Raw genomic sequence first — 25,155 nt, 5'->3', positions numbered from 1 at the left:
ATTAGTCTATGACACAGACCGAGTTGCAATCTGTCAGTGTCAGGTTTTGGTTTTACAAGCAATTTCGGGTCTGTGGTAGAAATATGTCAAAATCAGCTGTGATGAAATATTCGAAACGAAATGTTTACGATTTTAATTTAATTGCAATATCTTTACGTGTTTTTGAGTATATTGTGAATGAAATAACCTGGAAATTAATAACAAAACCATTACCAACTATGGTACGATTAGAATTAACTCTAGCGATAATCAAACCCCACGCTGTGAAAAATCCAGTTGCCCTTTCATACATAAGAAATGAAATAAAAAATAAATTCATAGTCGTTAAAACCAAGAGGGTTTCCCTGGACAAGGAGACTGCTAGCAATTTTTACAAGGAGCACATGGGGAAGTTCTTCTACAATCGGCTCGTGACGTTCATGTGTAGGTTAGTTCTGAGGTGAGACTTGTGTTCAGTTAGTGATGATGTCACGAGCAGTGTAAGCAGTGAGTGGGTGGTGTGTTGCAGCGGGAGCGTGGACGTGCACGTGCTGGGCGGCGGCGGCGCGGTGGCGGGCTGGCGGCGCGCGCTGGGCCCCACGGCGGCGCTGCGGGCGCAGTTCCTGCAGCCCGCGTGCCTGCGCGCGCTCTTCGGCATCTCCGACACACGGAACGTGGCGCACGGCTCAGGTCACCATCTCATGCACTCTTTGTATATGCATCTTGCCTGAAAAGGGCATTCAGTTCTTCAGAATCTATCTTAGTTACATAATACCTTTTATTTTCCTCTCCTACGAGTCACCTACAATTTTTATCCTATTATCCTTTATTGTTAATGCCAGTCCTAAAGATGTCCACTGCTCACTCTGATATTATAGCTGCTAGCCAAAGGCCAAGGCTAGATGATGCAATTCACTCTGGATTAGTACAGATTTTATACTATTCAGCAGATTCTTTACCAGTATGATTAAATTGTGCTTTATAAGGCTGTTGAAGTGAAGGCTTACTTGTTCATGGAAACTTTCCTTTATTTCAGACTCTCCAGCATCAGCTGAAAGAGAGATCAAGTTCTTTTTCCCAGAATTCTCCTTCTATGACTGGCACCACACTGATGAAGTGATGTTTAGGAAAGGACCTATTATATTCAATGACTACCTGTTTCAACATGTGAGAAAACTCTAGAAGATTATAGATAGAACAATAAAATTGTGTGAAATGTTGAGAAATCCCTGAGGGCGTAGGCAATCCTAGGAGGACTGTAGATCTCCATTAGTTAATCTGTGGCTGCTGAGGTGGGCCCGACACAAATGTCCTGGCACACCTGTAGCTGCTATGCAGCATGAGATAGCTTTGAGATGAAGAATCAAAATGCACTTTGTTGTAAAATATAACATTTATTTAGATATTGAATATCAAAGATAAAGCAATATGTACTAATCTTGTATTACTAATTAGTTCAAATATAAATGTTATCTTCTGTTTAACCTATGTTTATTTCATCCCCTTATCAGAGCCCTGATAAAGTTTTTAACTACAACTTGGTCCTAGGTATTATATGATTATAACTATGTACAAAGTAAAATTTAAGTTACTATAATTAAATCACATGCCAAAAACATTAACAGAAACACTGAAGGTAAACAAACATTACATGTATATTAATTAACCATACAACATACAGTCACATTATACAATTCATTAATTATGTAAATTTTTATCAACTTCATATTATGTGAGATCAAATTTATTTATCATGCAAACTATCTACAGTTAATTTAGCTTCTGATGCGAGCGTGTGCATGAAGTACATCAGCAGGGCTACTCGCCGATGCGCACGAAGACGCGCGGGCGCGAGAACACCTTGATGCCGTCCTCGAGCTTGGCCAGCTGCCGCTCCAGCTCCATCTTGCGCGTGCGCGTGCGCAGCGAGTCCGTGCGCACCGGCAGCTTGTTCAGCTCGCTCACCAGCTCCGCAAAACCTGATACAGGACAAATTAATGTCATCAATTGCAAGGCAGGGATATTCATCACTCTGTGAGGCTCACTCTAGGACGAAAACGACGAAAATTGCGAAAAATTCAGTAGGTATCTATCTCCTTTTGTGGCCTTCAGAGAGGATTTTGCATAAAATACATTTGTTTTGTTTTGAGAATGGTGCAAGGGATTTCATCAATTGATGGAGTTCATCATTACATAATTTACAAATCTTATCTTTCTTACAATTAAGTACCATAAGTACAATTTAGTACACTTTGAAACCATTGAATTCTCATGCAATTTTGAGTACCTATATGTAATCAAATCGTCATCATCATCATCTACTGTTGGAAATATCAGTAACCATTCTATCTCAAGCCTTTTGAACTTACTATTCCTGAGCATGCGCAGTGTCTCCTTGCGCTCGGTGTCGGGCAGTGCGACGTGGCCCGGGGGGCACTCGGCGTCCCCCGGCCCCGCCCCCCGCGCCCCCGCCCCCGCCTCCGACTCCCGCCGCTCCCGCAGGTACTTCGGCACTACGCCTTTCTGGTAACCTGGAAGAGGAAAGAACTGTCCATTTAGGCATGATATTTATGTGGGAGTTTCCAATCCACTTAGAGTAAGAGGAATATACATAGATTTACAGCTCAGTATGTATATAATATGGTATAGTTATGGTTATATGTTACATAAGTGTGAGGTTTTACCTGATGGGAGATAGGGGTCCTTATTGTCTTTTCTTTCTAAAATAGCCGTTAAGCGGCTGCGCTTGTCCGCTTCAAATAACTCTGAGTCTCTATCCAAAAGGTGGCTGGCCATGTCCCCACTAGCCTTAGACTTGCCATCTGTGTCATCTTGCTTCCTTGGATACAGCACTGTTAATTTAGTTCCTTCTGCAAATGATTGAGCCAGATTTGATTCTATCGTCTGGCATCCCATGTCCCGCAGTGTGCCGGCAGATTCAGTGAGCTTCACATCTTGGTCCTCTTCCTCCTCCGTGGATTCTTCTTGATGTTTGTGTCTCTGTTCTTTTCTTTTAAGGAATTCGGCCATGTCACCTTTTTTAATTTGAACATTGGTAACTTTTTTTGATTTTGTGGTGAGAGTGTCCGGACGCATGGGTGCCGCCCCCGGGGCCCGCTGGGGGTGCGGGGGAGGCCGGGAGGCGGGCCGCGGCGCTGTGCGGGGCTCCTTGCTTTGTAAACTCTTCAGCTGTTTCTTATTCTCCCTGATAAAGTTCCTTTTTTGCTCCTTTTCTGTAAATAGTCATAAGAAGTAACTTCAGTTAAGAAGAGTTCCAGGAATGTCCAGAATTTAAATTTATAAAAGTTAATTAAATGCTAGTAAGTAGTAAGGAACAGAGTACCTAAATAAGTACCAGTGGATTTCCAATGAAAGGTGACCAACTAGTTCTACACATACCTACTTATTTAATTTTAGACTTTTTAAATGAGGTAAGCACTATTACATTTATTTACTTCGCCTTTTCTAATATCTTTTCTTTGGCACAGGTGCAAAATAAAAACAATGGCATAGAATCGGTATACTTACTTGGCTCAGGAAATATCCCTTTCAAAGTATACATAATTCAAACGCTATCAAAGTCAAGGCACAGAAAATATACACTCATTATTTAGCTATAAATCAGTCCTAAGATTTTACCATATCAAAATCGTAATCATAGTAAGTATTTTAACACTTTTAAATATTTCAAAATAAATTTCGTTGACTTTTGAAAATTCACGATCGTTTTTTTCTCAGTTTATGTTTGTGTCAAATGTCAACTTCACTTCTATTTTTAAAGTGTCATTTCAATAAAATTTTGTCTATGATTGTAAGTTTTTCGAAAAGGGTACTCTGCCCCCGTATTATGTAACTCCGAGTGGGGTTGGTTGGTATAAAATGGCTGACAACTTAGAGCATTATTAATTAATAACTTTTTACTGACTTATCTGATTTCACAAACCTTTATGTTGAATGTAAGGATATATTGGTAGGCTTCTTGCATATTTCTTTCACTAAGATTTTTGGTGTTTTCGGTTAATAAGTCTCTAAGTTCATACCAATTATCACCGGTTGCTAACTCTCAAAAAGTTACAAAATACGGGGGCAGATGCGTTTAAAAATTTAATATTATTATATGCTGGCACCCCACTTGGCATATGTATTTGCCAAAACTTCTATTGGCTATATTTGCCATATAGGCAACTTGTGTTTGGCGAATATACTGACCATACATGGCAGTTATGGCAAATACGAAAAGCTAAGTGGGGTAGCAGCAACAAAATAGAATAGATGTATTGATTGATTGTTGATATTTTATCATCACCATTTCCTAGGTGATTAATCCCAAAAATCTAAATTAAATACGGTACGCAGATAAGAATGGGATCATTCAGGCACGATAACCCATTAGGTACTTGGTAGGTGGAAATAAATTATGAGTTGAGTTCACGAGTTCAAGCCAAATTTTAATTAAGTATGTTTTAATTTTTGCTTTGAAGCGTTGAGCGAGATGCCTTCAATATCAGTGTTGCCAGTGGCAGATAGTCAAATATAACACGAATCAGATCAAAAAGTAACATTTTCCCGAGAAAAGTAACATGACCTTTTTAAATAAGGAAAACGACACAATACTTATTATGGCAGTTTATTATACAAAAAGTAAAATAATGTTTTTATCCTATTCGGTAAAATTTAAAAAAGCAAAAACATACAGTCAATGTCAGTCAAAACTTATTTCAGTTGCAAACACGACTTGTTATTAAATTACTGATTCCATATAAAAAACGAACTCATTTATTTTTATTGGGTCAAAATAATGAATGCAACATTTACTTAACAAATCACAACGCAAATTACAAAAAAAATAACAACGACACATAAGTAGGTACTTTGAAAAAAGTACCGACTGATCGATTCGCTGCTAGTCAGACAGAACTCACTTGACTCACTTGTTCGCACGCCAAGAAACCGGGATGGAAGATTGCGAAATACACTCGACTCACGCGAGTGAGTGAATATGCGGCACGATGAAGTTGAAAGATTTTCACACCGTTAGTCAATTCACAAAATCAAGTACAAGCCAACGTAACAAACAAAAAAATGTATCATTCTTGGAGGCGTTTCATTAAAAAAAAAAATCCTGTAAAATCTAAAAAGTAACGCAAATATAACATATTGAGTCGTGTAACATGGAGGTAACACAAGAGGGTCAAAAGTAACGTAAAATGTTACTTTTGTAACATTCTGGCAACGCTGTTCAATATTCTAACCTCTGATCGCAATGCGAGGGCGGGCGTTACATACCTACTCTGTGGGGGGTTATTATTCTGAGTTCGACAAGGATCGTAAATAAATAAAACTCATATATAAAACTCGAGTGATTGAATGCTGTGATTGAATGCCTGAAAGCCTAAAACTTAAAACCAGGAAAGGTTGAAGTTAAAACTTACCTACCAGCTGCAACAGCAACAGCAAGCAGTGCTTCATTCAACATGAGTCACAGAGATATCAGCAGTATTGAAGTCGAGAACGGGAAGCATAAGTCTGAATGGAATAAGTATAAAACCAGTAGGATTAGCAGAAAATTATCAGTTGTGGATGAATCCCGGCTGCTATCGTCGATGTCGCAGGATTTGCCCGAGCGATCTTGGTAAGCGTTCCAACATGCTTATTATAGATCTACATAAGTTGAGCCAGGGATAGAAGATAATTATTCATTCATGGTCTCGAGATAGACTCGCGTTTATTCAATCCAGTGGCTCCAAACCCATGGAAGTCACCTCTGACCAGCAACGAATGTTGACTCGTAGGTCGGAGATATTCAGCAAGGAGGACGCGGACATGGTGGTGCTGGAGGTGCGCGAGCAGCTGCTGCAGGGCGCCCTGGCCCAGCCGGCCCCCGCGCGGCCGCCGCCCGCCGCGCGCGCGCGCCTCGCCGCCCGCTGCGCCGCCACCGCCGCGCTGCAGGTCATCGACTGGTCAGCACGCTATCATTAAACCTCATGGCCGTCTTCGGTAGGTACTTACTTTTCTAACAAGAGACCACGAGGCCTAGAGCAAAAGAGAGGTACATATCATTATTACTACCTCAACGTTAAAATTATCAGTAGGTAATGTAAAATGTCAATAAACCATCTGGCGCTCTCCAATCATTTTCATGATGCACGAGGATCTCCCATGCATGCTGCAGGTACTTCTACCGCCACGACCCCGGCGAGGAGGGCTCGTGGCCGGCGGTGTCGGTGCCGCGGCGCGCCGCCTCGTGGCTGGCGGAGGCGCCGCCCGCGCCCGCGCCGCCCGACGCCTGCGCGCGCCAGCCGCTGCCCGTGCGCCCCCCCGCCGCCCCCGCGCCGCCGCCGCCGCCGCGCGCCGGGCCCAGTGCTGACTCGATGCACTACCCCGACGTACAAGATATCCCGAGGGAATGCTGGTACACTTTATTGAACTTCTTCTTGTTGCTATTGTCAGACTGGGCTCTAGAGTCAGTCACAGAGTGAGAGAAACCTATCCAGATGTACCGAAGGATATACCTACTTAAGGGATAAGGAAGATAGTACATTGTACATGTTCCGATTAGGCAAACTGCATAACGCTGCAAAATACGTAGAGTGAGGGCAACACTAGCAGAACTGTGACCACTTGATGATAAATAAACGTAGTTCGCGCATCCGCACTGTTAACCCAGTAGTTACCTAGTATAATAAGTAATAATAACATTTGCCTACGTAGCCTCATGTAAATTAACGTTTCAGGTTCCCTGGAAAAATTAAATGGCCAAAATCGGAAGGAGAATCATACGTAATTTATGGAGATGTAAGTAAATAAATGACCTCTACCATTATTCTCCTAATTCAAAGGTAACATGTACGCAACTTTTTATCTTATAGATAGATATACTTAACCATGTTATAGATAGAACACTACCTCAGATAGCACTCTGAATAAGACCAACTAACAATAACTATTGGTTTGCATGTCAGTCCCGCAGTGGGTTCTCTGACAGCAGCGGCGACTGGCTGCGCGACGCGTCGGGCAGCGCGCTGGCGCCGAGCAGCGAGCTGCTGCAGCGCGTCACCGACTACACCGACCCATCGCTGCCGGTGAGAGCTCCCCTGGTGCTGGTGCCGGCGCCTCATGCCGCAACACCGTCACCATGGCCATATCAGCTTTTAAGGTCTCAGGACTACTGATGGAATGGTGTGAGAGCATCAAGCTATCCCACTGATAGATAAGTAAAGTAATAAAAGAAGTTTATGTGTCCCATCAGGTAAATCCAGCTTGAAAAATTTAAGCGCCTTAAAATATTACAAGAGCTATTAGTTGCATGAATTGTGAATTCTCATACTCTATGCCAGTAACTGTGCAGAACCAAAGATAGACAGGGTCGCTAGCGTCGGATACAACGAGGAGGCAGGGATATGTCAACTACTATGTGGTTTACTTGTCTAGGCGAGGAGGCCATCATCATAGAACCAAAAGCTCTTAAGCGGAAAGACAGCCTTTATGGCGCTTTGCCTATCTGATTTCGTTCCCTGATGAGATACGATAGCAATTTGGTGTATTGGCAGGAAGCCGGCAGTTGATTGCGCAGCAGCTGATCTCCCTGTCTCTGCAGGTGTCCCCGCGCCCCTCGCCGCGCGTGCCCTCCGCCGCGCTGATCGAGGGCGAGGCGTGGTCAGCGCGCCCCTGCGAGACCGCGCCCCCCGCCCCCGCGCCCCCCGCGCCCCCCGCTGTGCCCCGACCGCCGCCGCCGCCACCGCCAGCAAAGACCAAGTAAGTTGCAGCATCCTCCCGCTGTCCTAAATGTCTTTGCATCATTTTACTGATTTGACTGTTCCCCAATACAATATAGACCTTAGCCAATCGTATAAGTACTTAAGTACGCATAGATTTATAGGTAACTAGGTAGTTACTATACTTACACATTAAGAGTATGGTAATGACAAATCTATCGACTTCCAGCTTGTCGGTGCGGTCGGTGCGGTCAGTGCGCGCCCCCCGCGCGGCGCCCCCACCCCCGCCCGCCCCCGCCCGGCTGTCCCACTGCAGGCTGCGACCGCTCAGGTGAGCATAAACACCACTGTTATACCTCTCTCTACATACCCGGGATGAAAGCAGCCAAGCGTTAGCACCATGGAAGTCATAGTTTAGTTATGCTTACACAAGTGAGAACATTTAACTAAAACCAGACTGCAGTGCGGCACATTGTTAAACATGTAAGCATTGAATTGACCGGTTATTAGCATAATGTAAAGCGGTGATAAAGGTGGAGAGCATAATGCATAGAGCTGTGTCGAGGAGGCGACGACCGCGGCCGGCCAGTGTCCCGGCCACGTGCAGCGCGCAGCCCGCGCCGCACCACTGCCCTGTCCACTGCCCCGTCCACTGCCCCTCACTGCTCAGGCACAACCGCGCACCACGGGTAATTCATAAAACATTCGATACACAAATCAGAACTTTTTAAATCGCGACACAAAGAGCCTCGGGTCAACAACCCTGGCCTATTTAAGGGTCTTTTGTAAAGCAAAGTAAAAGATTCTGGTTTTGTTTAGATTGTGAAGCTCCATTCAATTTGCACGTGTGTTCTTAGTGTTGAAACTTTCCCATAATAAAAAGAGTTGAGTGAATGCTCCATCACAACCACTTGTCAGCATTCGTAGTTCACGTGAATAAACTATTGTGTGAGACCATAAAGGGTGGTAGGAATAGAAATCAAATACGTACCTTAATGTACTTACCTCTGTAATTAAACAATAAGTTAGTTGCGGCTGCGTAGCTCTAGCTCGCATGACTGAGAGGGTCCCATATTCGATTCCCGGCACTTATTCAGCCAGCAGCGCTGGTCCAGCTGCTCCCGGGGCGAGGAACGTTCCAGAAGCGGTGAGTGACCTCAGCGCGGCGCGTCCGCTGCATAAGGCATAAGTCACATTCATGTACCTACGAATATGTGATGAGCTATGAGAGATCCCGGTCACCCCGCCACGGCTAGCTGTCGCTTTGTCTCCAGATCACATCACCACAGATGACTATATTATACATAATAAAATTATAACATCGGTAACATTGACTGTGGTGTTGCGTGAGGCTAGAGTTGTTGTGGCAGAGTATATACCTAATACCTACTAACCAGGATCTGAATCTGACTTGGTATTGGACTATGTATTTGGAGCTAAGGCATAAGTGGAAGTGTCCTGAGGCGGTGCCGTGGTGCCCTGCGGAGGGTCACTGACCGCGGAGTCGACGCCCCCTGAACCTTTCAGCACCATGATGCCTCTTGCATGAGGCCCTGCATACATGCATACTGTTGCATACATGCATACTGTACTGTTGCATACATGCATACATGCATTATGCACCACATACATGCATATATCATACCAATACTAATGTTAACGCGTAAAGAGGAAATATTTGTACCTAGTTACTTCTTATTTACTTTTATCTCTGTTAGTAACAGATAAACTGAATGTAACTATACTTACCTACTATAAAGTGAGACATCATCTCTGAGTGCCAGGCAAGACTTTTTACCCTGTCTGTCTTGTGAAGCCCGGGTGGAGAAGCTAGTATAAGTACATATTATGGCAGGAACTGCGATTACTTCTTTGGACTTCTCTATGCTACCACCATACCGGAAGTAGACAAACTCACCAATAGGTACAATGGTACATTATTTTAAACGCTCCGCACATGGACAGTAGATACTTTAGGTAGTTCTGAAGAACTTCTACAGGATGTTGCAAAAGTGGTACTACTGGTACTAAGCCGGAAGGGGGTGACTCAGGGGGTCAACCTAAACAACTTTTGTTCTACGACTTTCGATAATTCGAGAAAAAATAGGTAGGTAGGTGTACAGACTACTCCATAGAAAAAGTGACGTACGTGATCACGTGATCATCCAATCACAAGTTTCAAATGATCAAAAGTTGTTCCCCTCATTTCGGCTTAGTAAACCACTTTTGCTGTAATGCAAACCCTGTTGATCTGCATAATTTAATTAAGCAAGCTTGCTGATTTTTTAGTTTAAATGAAGTTATATTTTGAAAGAAAGATAAGTATTTCATACACAGTTACACACACAGACACAACACTAAAATAAGTTCAAAAATGGTTTAAATAAATAATAAGAGACAAAAATTAGCATGATTTTTGCTTCTCTATTTTATGATAAAAATCACAAATTGATTATAATAATTGATACGAGATCTAGTCAACATTTATTTTCACCATAACATAAACGATAATTTCACCATCCTTCTCAACATCTTCGGTAGTATAGTGGTCAGTATCCCCGCCTGTCACGCGGGAGACCGGGGTTCGATTCCCCGCCGGAGAGAATCTTTTTTATTTTTAGGTTATTTTGTTGCATCAAAATATTATAAAAATACAAATGATATTAAATAAGTATACTAGTGTCGACTTTTATCAGTGAACTTTCTGAAGGCAAGTTCGCTGTTGAGATTTTACAGTTCTCCCATATTAATAATGCGCATGCAAATCTTCGCAAACTGTCGTATTCCCGGAAACACCCGAATCATTGAATCCTTACAGCGTTAAACAAAGCACTTGCATTTTGCTCCTTGTTCGAAAGAAATAGTAGTCAATATCATGTGACACATAATCGAAAACAATTTGGGCGGTCGGTGGCTGTCACCGACCGTCTCAAGGTCAAGATCAGTATTACTTTTGTGGAATTATTAAGAGCTGCAATTACACGTCGTTCTTGTTATTTTTTTCAAATGTGAATTTAATTTCAACTTTAATTATTTTTGACGACGCCATATTATGAGGCACATTTAAGAATAAAATATACGTCACATTGATAGACTTCACTTTGCCAATAAAGCCACACCCAAAAGACCAACCCCCTTATTCATAGAGAAGTTACAGAACGTTTTAACTAATAAACTGTTTTGTCCCTCTCCGACAAAGTACAATTTGTTCTTTGACAGAGAGGGACAAAACAGTTTATTAGTTAAAACGTATTGTAACTTTTCTATGAATAAGGGGGTAAGTTTGTAATTGTAAAATTATTGTGAATGATCAGCGCTGTAAATACTTTTGAACTGAGATTTTAATGTAAACATTTTTATTAATGTGAAATAATACAGTGCTGTAAATACTTTTGAACTGAGATTTAAAATTTTTAATGTAAACCTGTGTTTGAAATCCATTTCTCCTTATAATATAAACCTTGTGTTATTCAAACCTTCTTTCATCCATCTTTACATCAGCTTCAGTAAGACACTTGAAAAGTATCAACTGTAACATTTTCGAAGTAAATTTTAATATTATGGAATATTATGAATTATCGAATCAAATTTCGTTACTGATAAATCAATTATCTCTTTAAGCACCAATTACATAATTCTACTAAAATTTATGAAAGAAGAAAATGCACTTAACCACTCTAAATACATAATAGTTTTCTAACGCTCGGGAATACGACCGTTGCCGAACAATGACGAAGATTTCTATGTGCATTATCAATTTTGGGGAACTGTACTTGATATTTTTTTATAGATAAGTAACTATAGTAAGCAAGTATTATTTTGTTTTATTTCAGACTAGAAACTCAGTACGAAGTTAACTCGGAGAAGATAGAGTCAAAACCAGCAAAAGCCGACAAGAAAAAGAAGAAATGAAAATGAAGATGAATAAAAAAATCCAATGATTAATGTGTTTACAGAATATGTAGTTGACATTCAGCAGTACAGCACAGTTTTTACTCAAATAAAGTGCATAACGTAATATATTTTATGTATAAACTGGTCACTAGGTACATGATTTATTTACCATCGTGAGGAAATCTTCACGTCATGTAGATTGTAGATATGTGCCCTAAGTGCATTGTACTCACTATCATGTGAGTACAAATGTACAGCGAAAAGCGGGTGACGCTTGAAAAAAAACATATTCTATGGACGCTTGCGAGTCACATCTGACTACCCCTTACTACCTTACCCAGGGGATTACAGTCGTGAGCATAATATTTATGTATGTTTGTTAAAATTTAAGTAACCCAGCAGCAGGTAAATACAAGGTGGGCCAAAAGTCATCATCCGATGTTGTTTGGCTCTCTTTTTTTTTCTAAACGAAAAACTTCAATTATGGTTTTTGATGATATTTATTTGAATCTTTAGAATTGTATTGGTAAAGTCAAAAATATGATATCGATCAAATGGGCGCCGTCACAATTGATTGCAATACGGTCTCGTTTTACAGCATTTTTCATCACTTCAGCGAGAACTTCGGGCGACAGACTCTTGTACTCGTGTTTAATGTTGTCTTAAGGGCTTTCAGAGATACGGGACTTCAAAAAACCCCACAAAAACCGTCTGAAACAGCTAAATCGCGCGATATTGCAGGGAAAAATTACAGATAAAACGAAAAAATGGCGACCCGTAAACTCAATATTTCTGGTTCTTGTTAATATCACTCCATGGCTAATGAACTTGTATTCTGCATTTGTCTAGTCCACCAATATCAAAGCAGATTTGAAATTGGCGACCATTTGCACAAATTAGAGTAACTTCCAATAGGGTTGATGAGTTGATGACTGATGATGACTTTTGGCCCACCTTGTATGAGTAATATCTCCCCACAAATTGGCATCAGGCTAACAAACTCGGCACTCAGCGGGGAAGGCTGCGAGGCTCCGGATCAGTTAATACAATTTGTAAGATTAACCGCTGAAAGTTTCAGCGCCAGGTGAGCCCGGAATCACAATCAACGCGAGCGCGGACACACGCTGCAGGGGAAGAGACTATGGTTCATAGTAGGTACATAGTCGTAAGTAAGTATAAAATCTCTAACGTATAAGGTTAAGGCTGCTAGTTAAAAAGTTAAAATAAAAAAAACATACAAATTGAATTGAATTATAAAAAAGAAGGCGAAAGAAAAAATATATTTTCCGTCTGAAACAAATAGAAATTTGCTAAAAAACATGAAAATGTACTCAAGTCATTTCTCCTTACACCAGAGTCGATCGAGTCGAGTGAAGTTCGAATGGAGTTCAGTGATTCAGTCATAGTAAACCCCCCTCTAGTCTCATAGGATTCTAAGGGAGCACCAAGTACTGTACTTTCCATAATTAAACTCAATTGTTACAATAATACATCACTGTGGTTGATCGGGGATGCAATTAAATTATTAAGTATGTTATGTTCAAAGCTCCACTGCACACTTCATGATGGCTTGTAGCGTGGGTTCACAAACAGAGATGCGTGCGTGGAGCCCATCGCAGGTTTATGGCGGCAAACAAACGGGGTTTATTTAAAAGTTGTTCCATTAGTTCCTCGCGGCGGCGCGGGGCGGGCGGCGGCGGGGCGGGGCGGAACGACCGCTCTGCACGGGAGAGGGATCCACGACGTAGGGAGGGGATCCACGATCATCTGTTGTGGTATACCACTTACAACCTGCAAGGCAAGATGGCTCTAATACAATTCATATCTAAGAAGGAGAGCTTTCACTAACGGTGGAATGACAGCACCCCGGCCTCTCGTGGCAATAGTTCTACAATGATGTCGATTCTGAAGGGATAAAATGTTATTTCAGAACGGCACATAAACTAAATTTCTGTCAGAGAAAAACTTTTCACACAATTAAACAAAAATTTAAAATTGGCAGCATTAATTAAATTGGTGTCTTCAGAATCGGCGTAAATAGCTACAGTAGCTACTAGCTACATCATCAGACGTGGGTCGCAGCGCCTGCACATCACTCATGTATAATTAAAAGCCGGCAGAGCCTCCGCTGGTCGGGGCGGGCGGAAACAGGCAAGTTAATGGGCCTACGCTTTTATGAGCCACGCGCCTAATGCTAATGACTAAAAAGTAACGTTTTGAAACGATTTTTCAGAATTATACTTCTATTTATTCATGAAAGTAAATTATCTTGATATTAAAAATCAAACATAATACACAAAAATAAGTATTTTGATGAAAATAATTGCTGTTAAATAATTTAATAGGTACTTACTTATAAGTACATTATTCAATTACACTCCCGGGCAATGAAAAAGTTCCATTCAGAAAATCAACAAATTACTCCTATACGGAAAAAACTAACTAAATGACGCCTTCTGCAATATTTAAGTACATTAAAATTTAATAGTGCATCAGAATATAAGCAACTAAAAACGTAAACATTTTCTTCAAATATCCGATGAAATGTTTATAAAAATTTAAGCTATTTCGTGTCTGTATTTTGTAAGTGGAACTGTTTCTTTGCCCGTGAGTGTATTATACATAATAGCCAATATTACTTTCAACCAATTTCTTGTAAGCTTATGCATTATTGCATACTGACCCTGTATTAAAGAAAGTCTCTGAAAAGCCAGCAGTCGTAGCCCGTAGGCCGCGTAGCAGGCCTCGTAGCACGCTACGGCGTAGCGCGTAGCACTAATTTGCAAGATAATAATAAATAATGAAATCAAACTTTTGTAAAATTAAAATCATTATAATTATAACTTTATGAACAAATAAATAATTAACCTTAAGTTATGAGTAAGTAAGTTCTTATACTGGTTCAATAGAAGGTAGATATTGGCAACTGTATGTGTAACAACCTCCTATATCTATAAAAGGTGGTTGCCATGCTCCACGCTTGGCACTGAGCGTGGGCTATCATGATGTAGCTCGACTGACGGTGCCGCCATCCCCGCTGCATGGGGATGTGATTGTGAATAGTGAGGATGGATAATGTAATTAATAGTTCTCGATGTCGCTGATGAAAGGCTTGAGTTTGTAGAGGGACAATCAAGTAAGTATACAGTGTAGAGCCACGCTAATCTGGACAGGAAAAAACCGACGCTTGACGGGTCCTAGTTTTTTTTTTGTGCGTACATGAAATAAGCAGGATGCCGGATTAGCGAGGCCTGACTATATATTGTAGTAGCTGCACGAACCCGTGCGGCGTGGTGCGCGGCGCCGGCGGCCGCGGCCCTTTCTAATCACTCGCGAGAAGAAAGTACGCGAGAACGACCACGTATCGGTGGTGCCGTTTGGTGTATACCGTCTATAGACATTTCTATACATATTTTAGTAGTAATGTAGAAATCATTCATACCATACTACGATTTTTACCCTCTGAACACTTGATCCGACTACTTAGTCCGACTGATCGAACCAAGTGAACTTTTTTTTCCACTTGGTCCGATCAGTCGGACTAAGCAGTCGGACCAAGTGTTCAGAAGAGATTTTTAGATGGATATGTCGGTCTAAAAGACGTAACTCTAATGATTTTGCCATAGTAGTTCACAGTTACGTGGTGAGGTGGGGCGCCACTGTACGGACCGGTCCCGGCTATAGCGACCGCACTGACACACACGCACACACACACACACACATACACACACACACACACACACACACACACACACACACACACACACACACACACACACAACACTTATCTTTCTTCCGAACAGTGAGTGTTTCTATTTCCTAAGGAGACACCCTACATGTACTCGCTGAGGCACAGAAGCTCGCGCTGGCCACATCGTCACAACCATAGGTTATTACACAAACTGTGTAACGAACACTTATGCCGATCAATAACACATCTCATTGTTCTTGCTACAGACAGAACATGCTAACACCTATCATTGTAGGTAACTTTGAGTTATTTTTTTCAATCTCGGTATGTTATGTTCATACCTGCAATTCATATTTACTGTTACTGTAATGACGTAGATAAAAGCGTATATAATGTGATGAAACATTTTTCCTTATTTGAGCGGTCCTGCTCCCGTGCCGCCACCGCCGCCGCCGCCGCCGCCGCGGACGTCTACTAGCTGTGTGATGCAATATGCATGAGCGCCGTTCTATTGGAAAAGTTTCCGCTAACCAAATGTTTATTCGCATTTTTATATTTCCAAGTTTGATGCCGGAGTCAGGCGAGCGACTCTGCGAAAGAATAAGTAGGAATTCTAATAGTATAATATTTCTTTACATATACTTACCAAACATAATGTACTCGTACAGAATTCCAACGGCTTTACTTACTTTTGAACGGTTCCATTGGTGGAGTTCTTTGGAATTGATGTACAATACCGTCACTAAGGAAAACATCGTGAGGAAACCTGCATAATATCTAGATTCCGCAGGGGTATAGTTGAGAAACATTGAGAAATATGTAGACTATTTCGTTAAAATATGGTTACAATCTCATATTCTTATTCGCGATATAAAGAACGTCCCGACAAAACTCTAGAATGTATCAATGGATAATCAAAGACATGTCAGTATAATTACCGCGCTGGTCTCACACAATGCGTCGGTCTTGTATCCTCCGCCTCAAGGTTCAAGGTCACACGTGGCCACCAGCCGCCCGCTGTGACCCGCCAGCACATCTTCAGCATCACCCTTCACCATCGCCAATAGAGTCTACTTCAGTTTAGCAATCACTGCGTGTCACGCAACGCTAGGGGACAGGATATTCTGAATGGCTGCGGCTCCGCTAGTGCCACAATGTTGCAGTGTTGCACGCTCGAGCTCGGTATGGACAGCAAAAAAAGACAATGATCCAATCCCAGTGCAATCATGACTCTCATAAATATGTAAATGCTTAGGAGCACCTACTCCATACCTAATAGAAGCAAGTGGAAGATCGATAAATCTTTTTTTTATCGATACACATAAACAAGCCAGTTGATATATTTTTATAAGTACTTTTCCTGCCATCTTCAGTGAATCTTAAAATTAAATTGTTTACTCGTGGAGGATTTTCATATACTTAACTCTTTTGCTGACTGTACATGACATGGTGCACTAATCGTTGAGTCAACATGTAGAAGCTTCTGGTCAGTGTTGTTTACACAGTATGAGGATTACCTCACTATGGCACACTTGTTTACGAACTAAGTAAACTAACTTACTTATAAGTACATAATATATAAATTCAATGTCCATGTTATTTTTAAACCTAGGTTCGTATTATTATTTTCTTGAGCATAACATAAGTACCTAAACTTACTTTCAGTTATAATGGTTATCATGATATTTTACGTAGCCGTGTGATAAATAGAGATAAATATAGAGTCGACATGGAGTCTACCCAGCTCGCCAGCAGATTTATAACAATGTTTGGATTTAGTTTTATTTGTATATTATGTACGTGTAGGTAGCTGTAGGACGGAACACAGTGCACGTGCAATCTGCTAACTACTACTCAACTTTATAAAACTAGCAATAGCTTCTGTATTATAATATCTATCTAATGAAATATCTAATATCCAGTAATGGAAGAGTGGCTGCCAAGGAACCTGACAACCATTCTGTTTACTAGTTCACGGACTGTGGGAAAGTTGACAGTGAATGTGCTGCACTGGTTGTTTCAGCCGTGCGCTGCGGCCAGCTTCGATCTTATTGTTTGTATTAGGAGGAATAATGTGAGAATGTTAAACATATTTCATATAGAAAAACATACAAATCCTTCCATGGTAGGTACGTTTTGAACTGCATCGGTTAAACCCTTTATTATAACGGGTTCAATTCAAGCATTTGAGGCTCATTAAGTATGCTTTTAACTGAGTTTAGAAATTGTATTAGAAGTAGATATCCTTAGAAAGCTCCATTCTTATCGTCCCATCATTATCCAAATATTCAGTCAAGTTTTAATCAATTTCAATCTAAATGAACAACCAACAACATTGATATTGAAATTAATCAAATGTGATAGAATTACGATAGAATATTTGGATTCAAAACGTGGACAGTTCAAAACTAGATACGTTTTGAAATGGTTTTGAACTGTCCACGCGATGTCCAGGGTAAGATTTGTATGTCTTAAGTGCCTTGCAGTAATAATTTCTAGACAAATGCATAGTACTTAAAGGTTTTACTTTACCATATAAATGGGCGATGCACGTAAACACGCCCAGCCGATGGGAACGCGAGGTATCGTAAAGTTTTAGGTGTTCATTATGCGAGAGATCTCCGAACAATGTTGAATGCACCCCCCTCCCCCCGCCCGCCCCCGCTGCCTAACGACATGGCGTGATTATACAAATTACTGTACATATAATTTTACGATATTTCTTCATAAGACAGCGCCGGGATTGAATGGGCTGCCTTCAATTGAGTGGTTTCGAGTTAATGAAATCCAGATGAGGCTCGAGGTTGTTGGCTATTGTTGACGGAACGGAGGCGCCTCGGGTATGGCCCCCAGCTCACTTCCATGTTATTTATCAAGATAGGTAAGTACTTATTAAACTTTGCAATCTAAAATGTACCTAGTAGGATAACCGGTAGATATCCTGAGTGGAGACCACTAACAAGTGTGCGTCATAGACAAATTTCAGGCTCGTCTAGGTTGATGATGATAATATTTACCGAAAATAGGTGAGCTGGTTTGCAAGTACTTACCTACAAAAGACAGAATGACTTCTCCTATTCAGCAGCTGAAATGACTGATACAACGCGAAACTTCGACTACCTCGTAAAGACTACATTTGAACTGAAACTCGGAACATTTCCTGGAAAGTTCCTAAATTTTCAGCGATCCCGCTGAATTGAAATTATTAGTTGGAGTTGAAATATTCGGGCCTTGTGATGGAGATAGGAGCGAGGTAGCGGACCCTTCGTCGTTTCCAGTGGACTGTCTCTTGATGAACTCGGGGGGTCACGGGGAGCAGGAGATGTGGTGGATGATGGGGATGATGGTATAATTAGATATCTGCAGAGTTGATGATTCAGCTTCCTTGTCACCACGCTCATAGATGATGGGATGGTCCTCAGTGGACAGCAGGCGTGTAGGATGGGAAGGTGGCTATAGATTATCATCTCTTCATTGGGTTGGCAGTCGTCACAATATAAATATTATCCATTGTAAAATTGTTTACATTTGCCCGCAACATTTGGAGTGTGTAGTGTAAGGTAGCGCTTGCTATAGATGTTGTTTAAGTTAGCGGAGGTTCTCAACGTTGTTTTTTATATTCAGCTTTCATCTGTCCTCATCTCCCCGCCTGCCTGCTCCATATGACTCCGTGAACGTGAACAAGTCGAGTCCCTCACGCTCCGTCAGCTCGGAATCAAGACGAAATATCAAACACTCGTGCAGTTCAAGTTACGTCGGAAGACAAGAAATAAACTTTTCTCATTTGCATTAATTTTAAGTGGCTAAAGTGAGCAGCCCTTTCGAATAAATTATTATTCTTACTGTACTGAGGTAGATCCGTAGTCACGACTCTCGAGGAAGTTCAGATAAGATAAATCTGACGAATGACAATTTTATTAAACCATTGACCATGACTCTTAACTTTATTGCCCAAACACAACAAACACAAAAGGTAGACTTAATGCTAAAAGCAATCGCTCCCGGCCCGTGAACTAGCGTCGAGCTCGTGACGGCGTCGTGGGCGTGAAAGCCTTCCATACACTTAACATTTGAACATTAAAATCGTGTGCGACAGTAAATGTGTACACGACATAAAATATATGATTTTATGGCGCCCGATATCATGGAACTAATAAACAAACGAAATACATTCACCGCCCGGCTCATTGGTTAGCGTCGGCGCTTCCCAACATGTTGTGTTCGACTGTGCCATATCTAAATACTGTAACGAAAGTGGCACCAACTCTACCTCTTACCATCTTCTTCTTAGAGGTGAGGCTTCATATAAGAGGTGAGGCGGTTTGACGAAGCGAGGGTGGATTGTATGTTAATTTGATAAATTTTTATATTTTATTTAATAAATGATGAGAGGCGATGGTGAAAGCTTACATTTTTACTAGATCAAACAGAAGCAACATTGATAGCAGTCTGGCTGGCCTGGAGTAATTCTTCACACTAGTTGAAGTACATGTTCATCATATAAGTAACCACATTGTATCATGAATATCATGACTGTATGATCAAAGTAAATATCATCCATTTGTATAATAAGTTATTGAAGTAATCACAGTTGGAGGGCGGCTGGTGTAGTGTTTGGTAGGCGCTGCGGCTCCCGCTGTAAAAAGTTTATATGAAGTCGTAAAATCACTCTTCCTCGCGCCTACCTCTTATGTACTTACAGTTGTTCCTACTATGTTTAAGTATACATAATACAAATGTGTGAGGTTCGAGGTTCACGCACAGTACAAACACTTACGTGACTCGGTAATTGGGAATAGTTTATCATATTCGTGCTGTGCACAGAGCTTACTTAGGGGTGCTGAGGGTCCGGAAGAATGTTCTTGTTAACTAAAGGTAGAAAAAATCAAAGTACTTAATTAGAATACCTAACGTGTTAAATTGAATATTAGTTTTCTAATAACACTTTGCTAGTATTAAGTATATATTTTAGTCTCATTGTAGGTAAGTACTTAATAGGGTGTCTCGGTCTCCCACTGAAGTCTAATAAGTACTTTAAGAGCAGTATTTCATTAGTAGGGATTTAGTTTATCGGGTGTACCTATATAGTACGATACCTACCTATGGCCATGGCCAGTCATTGGCAACATCTGCCGCGTAGCAACTAGCGCCACCAGCGGCCTGGAGCGACAACGCGCGGCCTTCGTGCTGCCACCAGCGACACTCGACTCTACCACCCACACATAGAGCACACATTCCTCCGGACCAACACACAAACATTCGGGATGCACGTGCTATGAAAAGAAAAACATCGACACATAAAAATGTAAATTGGACTATTATGTGCTGATAATACTGCCTATAATTCAATGATGGCTCACACTCAAGTAAGTTGTATTAGATTTTCAACCTTATTTGTGTTAAGTGTAAACGTTATTTTTAGTTGGTGTGTTTAGTGTAAACAGAATCAAGGTCGGTTCCGGGCCATTTAATATACCTAGCTGGTAGGTATGGAGTGTTGTGTGGATTAATTGAAAACACAAGTTAGAAATATCTGAAGTACTTAGGTAGGTACATACCTAAGTACCAACACAAATATATGAATTTTGGCCGACAGTAGGTCATTTATTTTCAAGTAAGTATACTTATTACTTACTGAGCAACTTAAAGGTTAACAAAAGACATCTAAGTAAGTATACAAACATTTTGGCTTTATTTAAGTACTTAATTAGAAAAAAACTTATGAAATATTATCTGAGAACTGAGCCCCATCACTATCTAGATCCAAGGTTTGGTCTTTTTTCTACATCCATGGTTTGGACGTTTAGGTTCTTAAATATCGATACTCAATCGACTCATTGTTTTTAGCAGTGTACAACTCTGCACTGTGCAGTCTTTCTCTCTCTCTCTCTCTCTCTTTATTTATTTTAAATATGGATCACCAGCAGTTAACACAGACTCTCTTTCAGGCTAAGTGTCCCATATGGCGGTGGGTCTTCCTCGTCTTCTCTCTCCACTTGGCCCTGTCTCCAACGTCGTGAGAGGGAAGTTGCTTATGAATCATTGGAGATACGGCTCTAGTGGAGATAGGGCATTAGGAGAGCTTTCAGTGTTGTTGCGAAGCTCGCTCCGCGGGGGGTCGGGGTGACCGCGGTCGTCGCACTTAGGAGTTAGGAGGGACATTTTTGTGCATAAATTTGGAGCAATTTTGAGCCCCTCGCGTAAAGGATTAAAACAGCTTTCCGTCTAAAACTTCTGAAAGCGTAGCCTCAGTTAATTAGTTTAGGGAGGAACTGTGGTGACGTCCATATTTATAACAGCTATTATTTATAAGTTGCTACTGTAGCGTGACGTAAATTACGATAACTGGACGCCGAAGAGGGTTTTTAAAAACTCAAATTGATTTTTGAGATATTTAATTAATTAATAAATGATTACATAGAAGTGATTAAAACTAATTTATAACTATCTGATCTCGATGATCAGAGGATTGACCTTCGGCTACCGCGATTGGAGCACAAAGACACCTTTAACACTAAAAACTGTCCCACGGAACTTTTGGAATTTACTTGTCAGCACTAAATGAATAATGAAGCAATCACAATACAGTTCCTTTGAATATGGGTATGACGAAATATGTGTAGAGAGGGCTTGCACTCGTAACACCTCCCCTCCTAGACGAGTGACTATTTGCTGACGTGTACAGCAAATGTCGCGGCTTTCCTTTCCTCCAGGGACGTCATGGACTCATTCGTAGAAGAGGGCAGCTTCGTCTCAGCATTCGACTGCAGCTTTGGATTCCATTTTATGTTTCTTCGACGGCGTTGAATCAGTATAATAATTGTCAGTACAGATGCACCGGATAGTATGATGATGTACACAGGTATAGTGGTGTGATACAGTGAACTCACATCAGCAGTATCGAGTTTCGCTGGCGATTCTGTCATAATTTGTTGTTGGATATTGTGCAATTTATTCAAGTCGATTGTTGTAAAGTTATAGCGAACTCGTGATTTTGATGACTCCGGCAATTTCTGGGAAGCGGTGATTTCAACGGCATATCCAAGAACTTTATTTTCGATGTTGTAAGCTGTGAATTCTGGGGATTTTATATAGCAATTATGTGGAATTGTAGCTAGGAAACTGCCTTCTAATAGTCGATGTTCTTCTTGACCGCATTCGAGTTGCACCTTAGTTGGTTTCGGGAATGACATGATATAGTGTTGACTATCTAGCTCCAGTAGAGCTTCCTTGTACAGAGAGATAGGCGTGGGGTGGCACGTTCCTTCTATCTCCTGTTGGTAGATGAGGTCATAGACGCAATCTCGATGTTCCTTGTTCTGGATCCGCGCTTTATGATTGCAGATGTACCACGTAGCGACTTTCTGGCATTCAGCCTCCATGTAGACAAATTCCTTGGAATTAGTTGCCATAAAAGGGAGTGTGGGTAGGATAATTTGGGAATATTTGTTAGGTACGGGACACAGTCTATAGAGGTCATACGTGGGCAGTAAAACTAAAGGAAACTTTAATACTATAACTATTTTTTTCTCTATGAAATAGTATCCTAAGCTAATTAAATCATAGTAATACCTAATATCTAAGCTTAAAATATTATCTGAAGTATATAACTGTTTTAATTTTTTCAAAATTCCTTTAAGATCTTTGCTAGATAGTAAAGAATGATGAATGGATTTAGTGCGGCTAAATGCTAATATATTTTCTATTCTACTAATTTCGTCGGAGAGCTTTTGAATATTATAGCTTAATATCGTGAACAGTTGCGACAGCTGCATATATTTTATTGAAAGGTCCTTATCAGTACTAGTGACATTAACTATGTAACTGATAGCCTTTTCTAATGTTCGCTGATTACTACTTATGTTATTCAATACCTGACTTTGCTGTAAGGATAGTTCCTTATATAGACTAATGTGCTGAGACAAACTTTCAGACAGTAAATTTTCATTATTCTGCAGAATTTTGAGTGCATTTTCGAATCTCAGAGCGTCATTGTTATCTAGGTTTCCGGATATACTTTTTATAAAGGTGCCTAACGGGTTAAATAAACCGCGTTTAACTCGAATGGGTTCAAAAGAGCTGATTTTAGTTGAAATTTCGTTTAGTCTATTAGTTAGGTGAAAGATAATGTATTTAAAAGATAGGAAGTGCTGATTTGGAATCCTGTTAGCTAAGTCAGTAAGTTGAAGTTTTATAAGATCTATTTGTTGGTCTATTTTTTCAAGGTCTATCTCTTCAAGGAATGTGTGGTAGTGGGAAATAATTTTAGTGGGGCCAAGTCTGAAGGGTAGTAGTCCAGGGCTGTCAGCTAAACTGTCAAGTCGGATGTTGGTTGCTTGTGGACGGTCGGCTTGTGCTTGGACCACCATTAGGGTCATTATCGGTCTGTAACAATTGAGTTTTATTAGGCCTTTTAATTCTAGCTTTAGCGATGCGTCCGCGCTTTTTTGATGTATAGATGTGTATAGGTAAGTTTGTTACAACTTTATCGTGAGTGTATCGCGGGGCGAGCTTTTGTCGCTGTGCGGCAGGGTTTCGAATATATATCTCCTGGTTGACGTTATAGTCTACTACAGGTTCACGGCTAATGTTACGCTGTGTCATTAAGGACTCGCGGTTTGACAGTGAAGACTCATGAATGACACCATATACTGTTTCCATTGCTCGACGGTGATCTTGTATGTACTGTTGGTATAATCTTAGGTTCAAATCTAAGTCAGTGGGGTCTCTAGGATCGTAATGTCCAGTTATTAATTCGAATGGTCTAGCTTTGGTCAAACTATGTGTTGAACTATTATACGCTATTAGTGCTATTGGGATGAGGTTCGACATGGGCTCGTTTCGGTATTGTAATCTTAGTAATCTCAGGTGTTCAAGCAGTGTACTGTGAAAACGTTCTATGGCGCCGTTTTCGTTTGGGGCGTGTGCTGCTGTGGTGTGATGGTGTATCTTGTGCAGTTTGAGGAATTCGCTTACGACTTGATTATTAAATTCAGTTCCGTTGTCTGTTGTGCAAGTAAGGGGAAAACCGTGATGACTACTGAATAAGATAAGAGCTTTTACTATGTTCGGGGCGGTACAATCTGGTAACCGGTACGCTTGGGCGTATTTTGAAAATGTATCGATTATGGTTAAGTATTTTTCGTGCTCAATAGTTAACACATCCATGTGGATCATTTGAAATGGCTTCGAGGGCGGGGGAACAATCTGAAATTCCTGACGCGGGGGTGCACGATCGTACTTTGCTCGTCCACATATTAAACATTCATTAATAAATTTTGTGACACTCTCTTTTAACTTTGGCCAGAAATATCTTTGAGATAAAGAGAGGTGTGTTTCATTTATGCCACGGTGGTTGGTTTTTCCTGTGTGGTACTTAGATATGATGTCCTGTTGTACTAAGTAGTCGGTTATATCTTGTAGTTCTCTTTTAACTAGGACGAGGTTAAGGGATGAACTCTGTATAGTTTTTTGTAAAATCGGGACGATAGCATACATTTTATCTAACGGTTCTACCAGGATTGCTGTCTTGAATTTGGGGTCAATGTGATTTTTTGCCACTGAAATTATGTCATTTTCGAATGAATTCTCGCTGACTTCTATTGTGGTTTTTTGAAAAGTATCGAATGGATTTGTGGTTTTTGGTTTCGCTTTATTGATTTTATTGACAATTTTAATGTGAATTTGTCTTTTGAATTTATTCAGGGGGTCATCAGTAGAAGGTATTTCTAAAATGGGATCTTCTACACTAGTGTGAGCTGTAGTTACGGGTAAGTCATTCTGTAAGTCGTCATCGAAAATTGGGTTTTGACTGGGGGCGGTATCGGTTGAAGATTGACTCCGCAATGGTCTTTCATCTGGGGCGGACAAGGTAAG

General features: G+C 40.9%; 3 protein-coding genes and 1 non-coding gene across 4 annotated transcripts; 3 read left to right on the top strand and 1 right to left on the bottom strand.

Annotated features, from left to right (window-relative positions):
- The first annotated feature begins 74 nt into the window (after window positions 1-74).
- LOC119693446 (nucleoside diphosphate kinase 6) lies at window positions 75-1,463 on the top strand. The gene is made up of 3 exons (XM_038116919.2): window positions 75-427; window positions 509-669; window positions 1,016-1,463. Exons 1-3 carry the CDS (start codon window positions 84-86, stop codon window positions 1,159-1,161), a joined length of 651 nt encoding a protein of 216 aa, XP_037972847.2. The 5' UTR covers window positions 75-83; the 3' UTR covers window positions 1,162-1,463.
- Window positions 1,464-1,616: 153 nt separating this feature from the next.
- On the bottom strand, window positions 1,617-3,742 carry LOC105387751. Its single transcript, XM_038116917.2, has 4 exons — window positions 3,508-3,742; window positions 2,664-3,212; window positions 2,349-2,510; window positions 1,617-1,958 (listed from the first exon to the last, which is right to left on the bottom strand). The coding sequence occupies exons 1-4, from the start codon at window positions 3,539-3,541 to the stop codon at window positions 1,798-1,800; spliced, it is 906 nt and encodes a 301-aa protein (XP_037972845.2). The 5' UTR covers window positions 3,542-3,742; the 3' UTR covers window positions 1,617-1,797.
- A 1,481-nt stretch (window positions 3,743-5,223) lies between these two features.
- LOC119693507 (vegetative cell wall protein gp1-like) lies at window positions 5,224-11,606 on the top strand. Its single transcript, XM_048625870.1, has 8 exons — window positions 5,224-5,611; window positions 5,772-5,939; window positions 6,152-6,391; window positions 6,714-6,774; window positions 6,942-7,061; window positions 7,577-7,734; window positions 7,924-8,025; window positions 11,528-11,606. Exons 1-8 carry the CDS (start codon window positions 5,454-5,456, stop codon window positions 11,604-11,606), a joined length of 1,086 nt encoding a protein of 361 aa, XP_048481827.1. The 5' UTR covers window positions 5,224-5,453.
- Window positions 10,226-10,297, top strand: Trnad-guc. The gene has a single exon. It is a non-coding gene; the product is annotated as a tRNA-Asp (tRNA).
- Window positions 11,607-25,155: the final 13,549 nt, after the last annotated feature.

Source organism: Plutella xylostella, chromosome 3 (genome assembly GCF_932276165.1).
Source record: "Plutella xylostella chromosome 3, ilPluXylo3.1, whole genome shotgun sequence".
NCBI classification, from domain to species: domain Eukaryota; kingdom Metazoa; phylum Arthropoda; class Insecta; order Lepidoptera; family Plutellidae; genus Plutella; species Plutella xylostella.
Note: the sequence above shows the minus strand (reverse complement) of the source record. Positions and strands in the feature narration are given on the sequence as shown.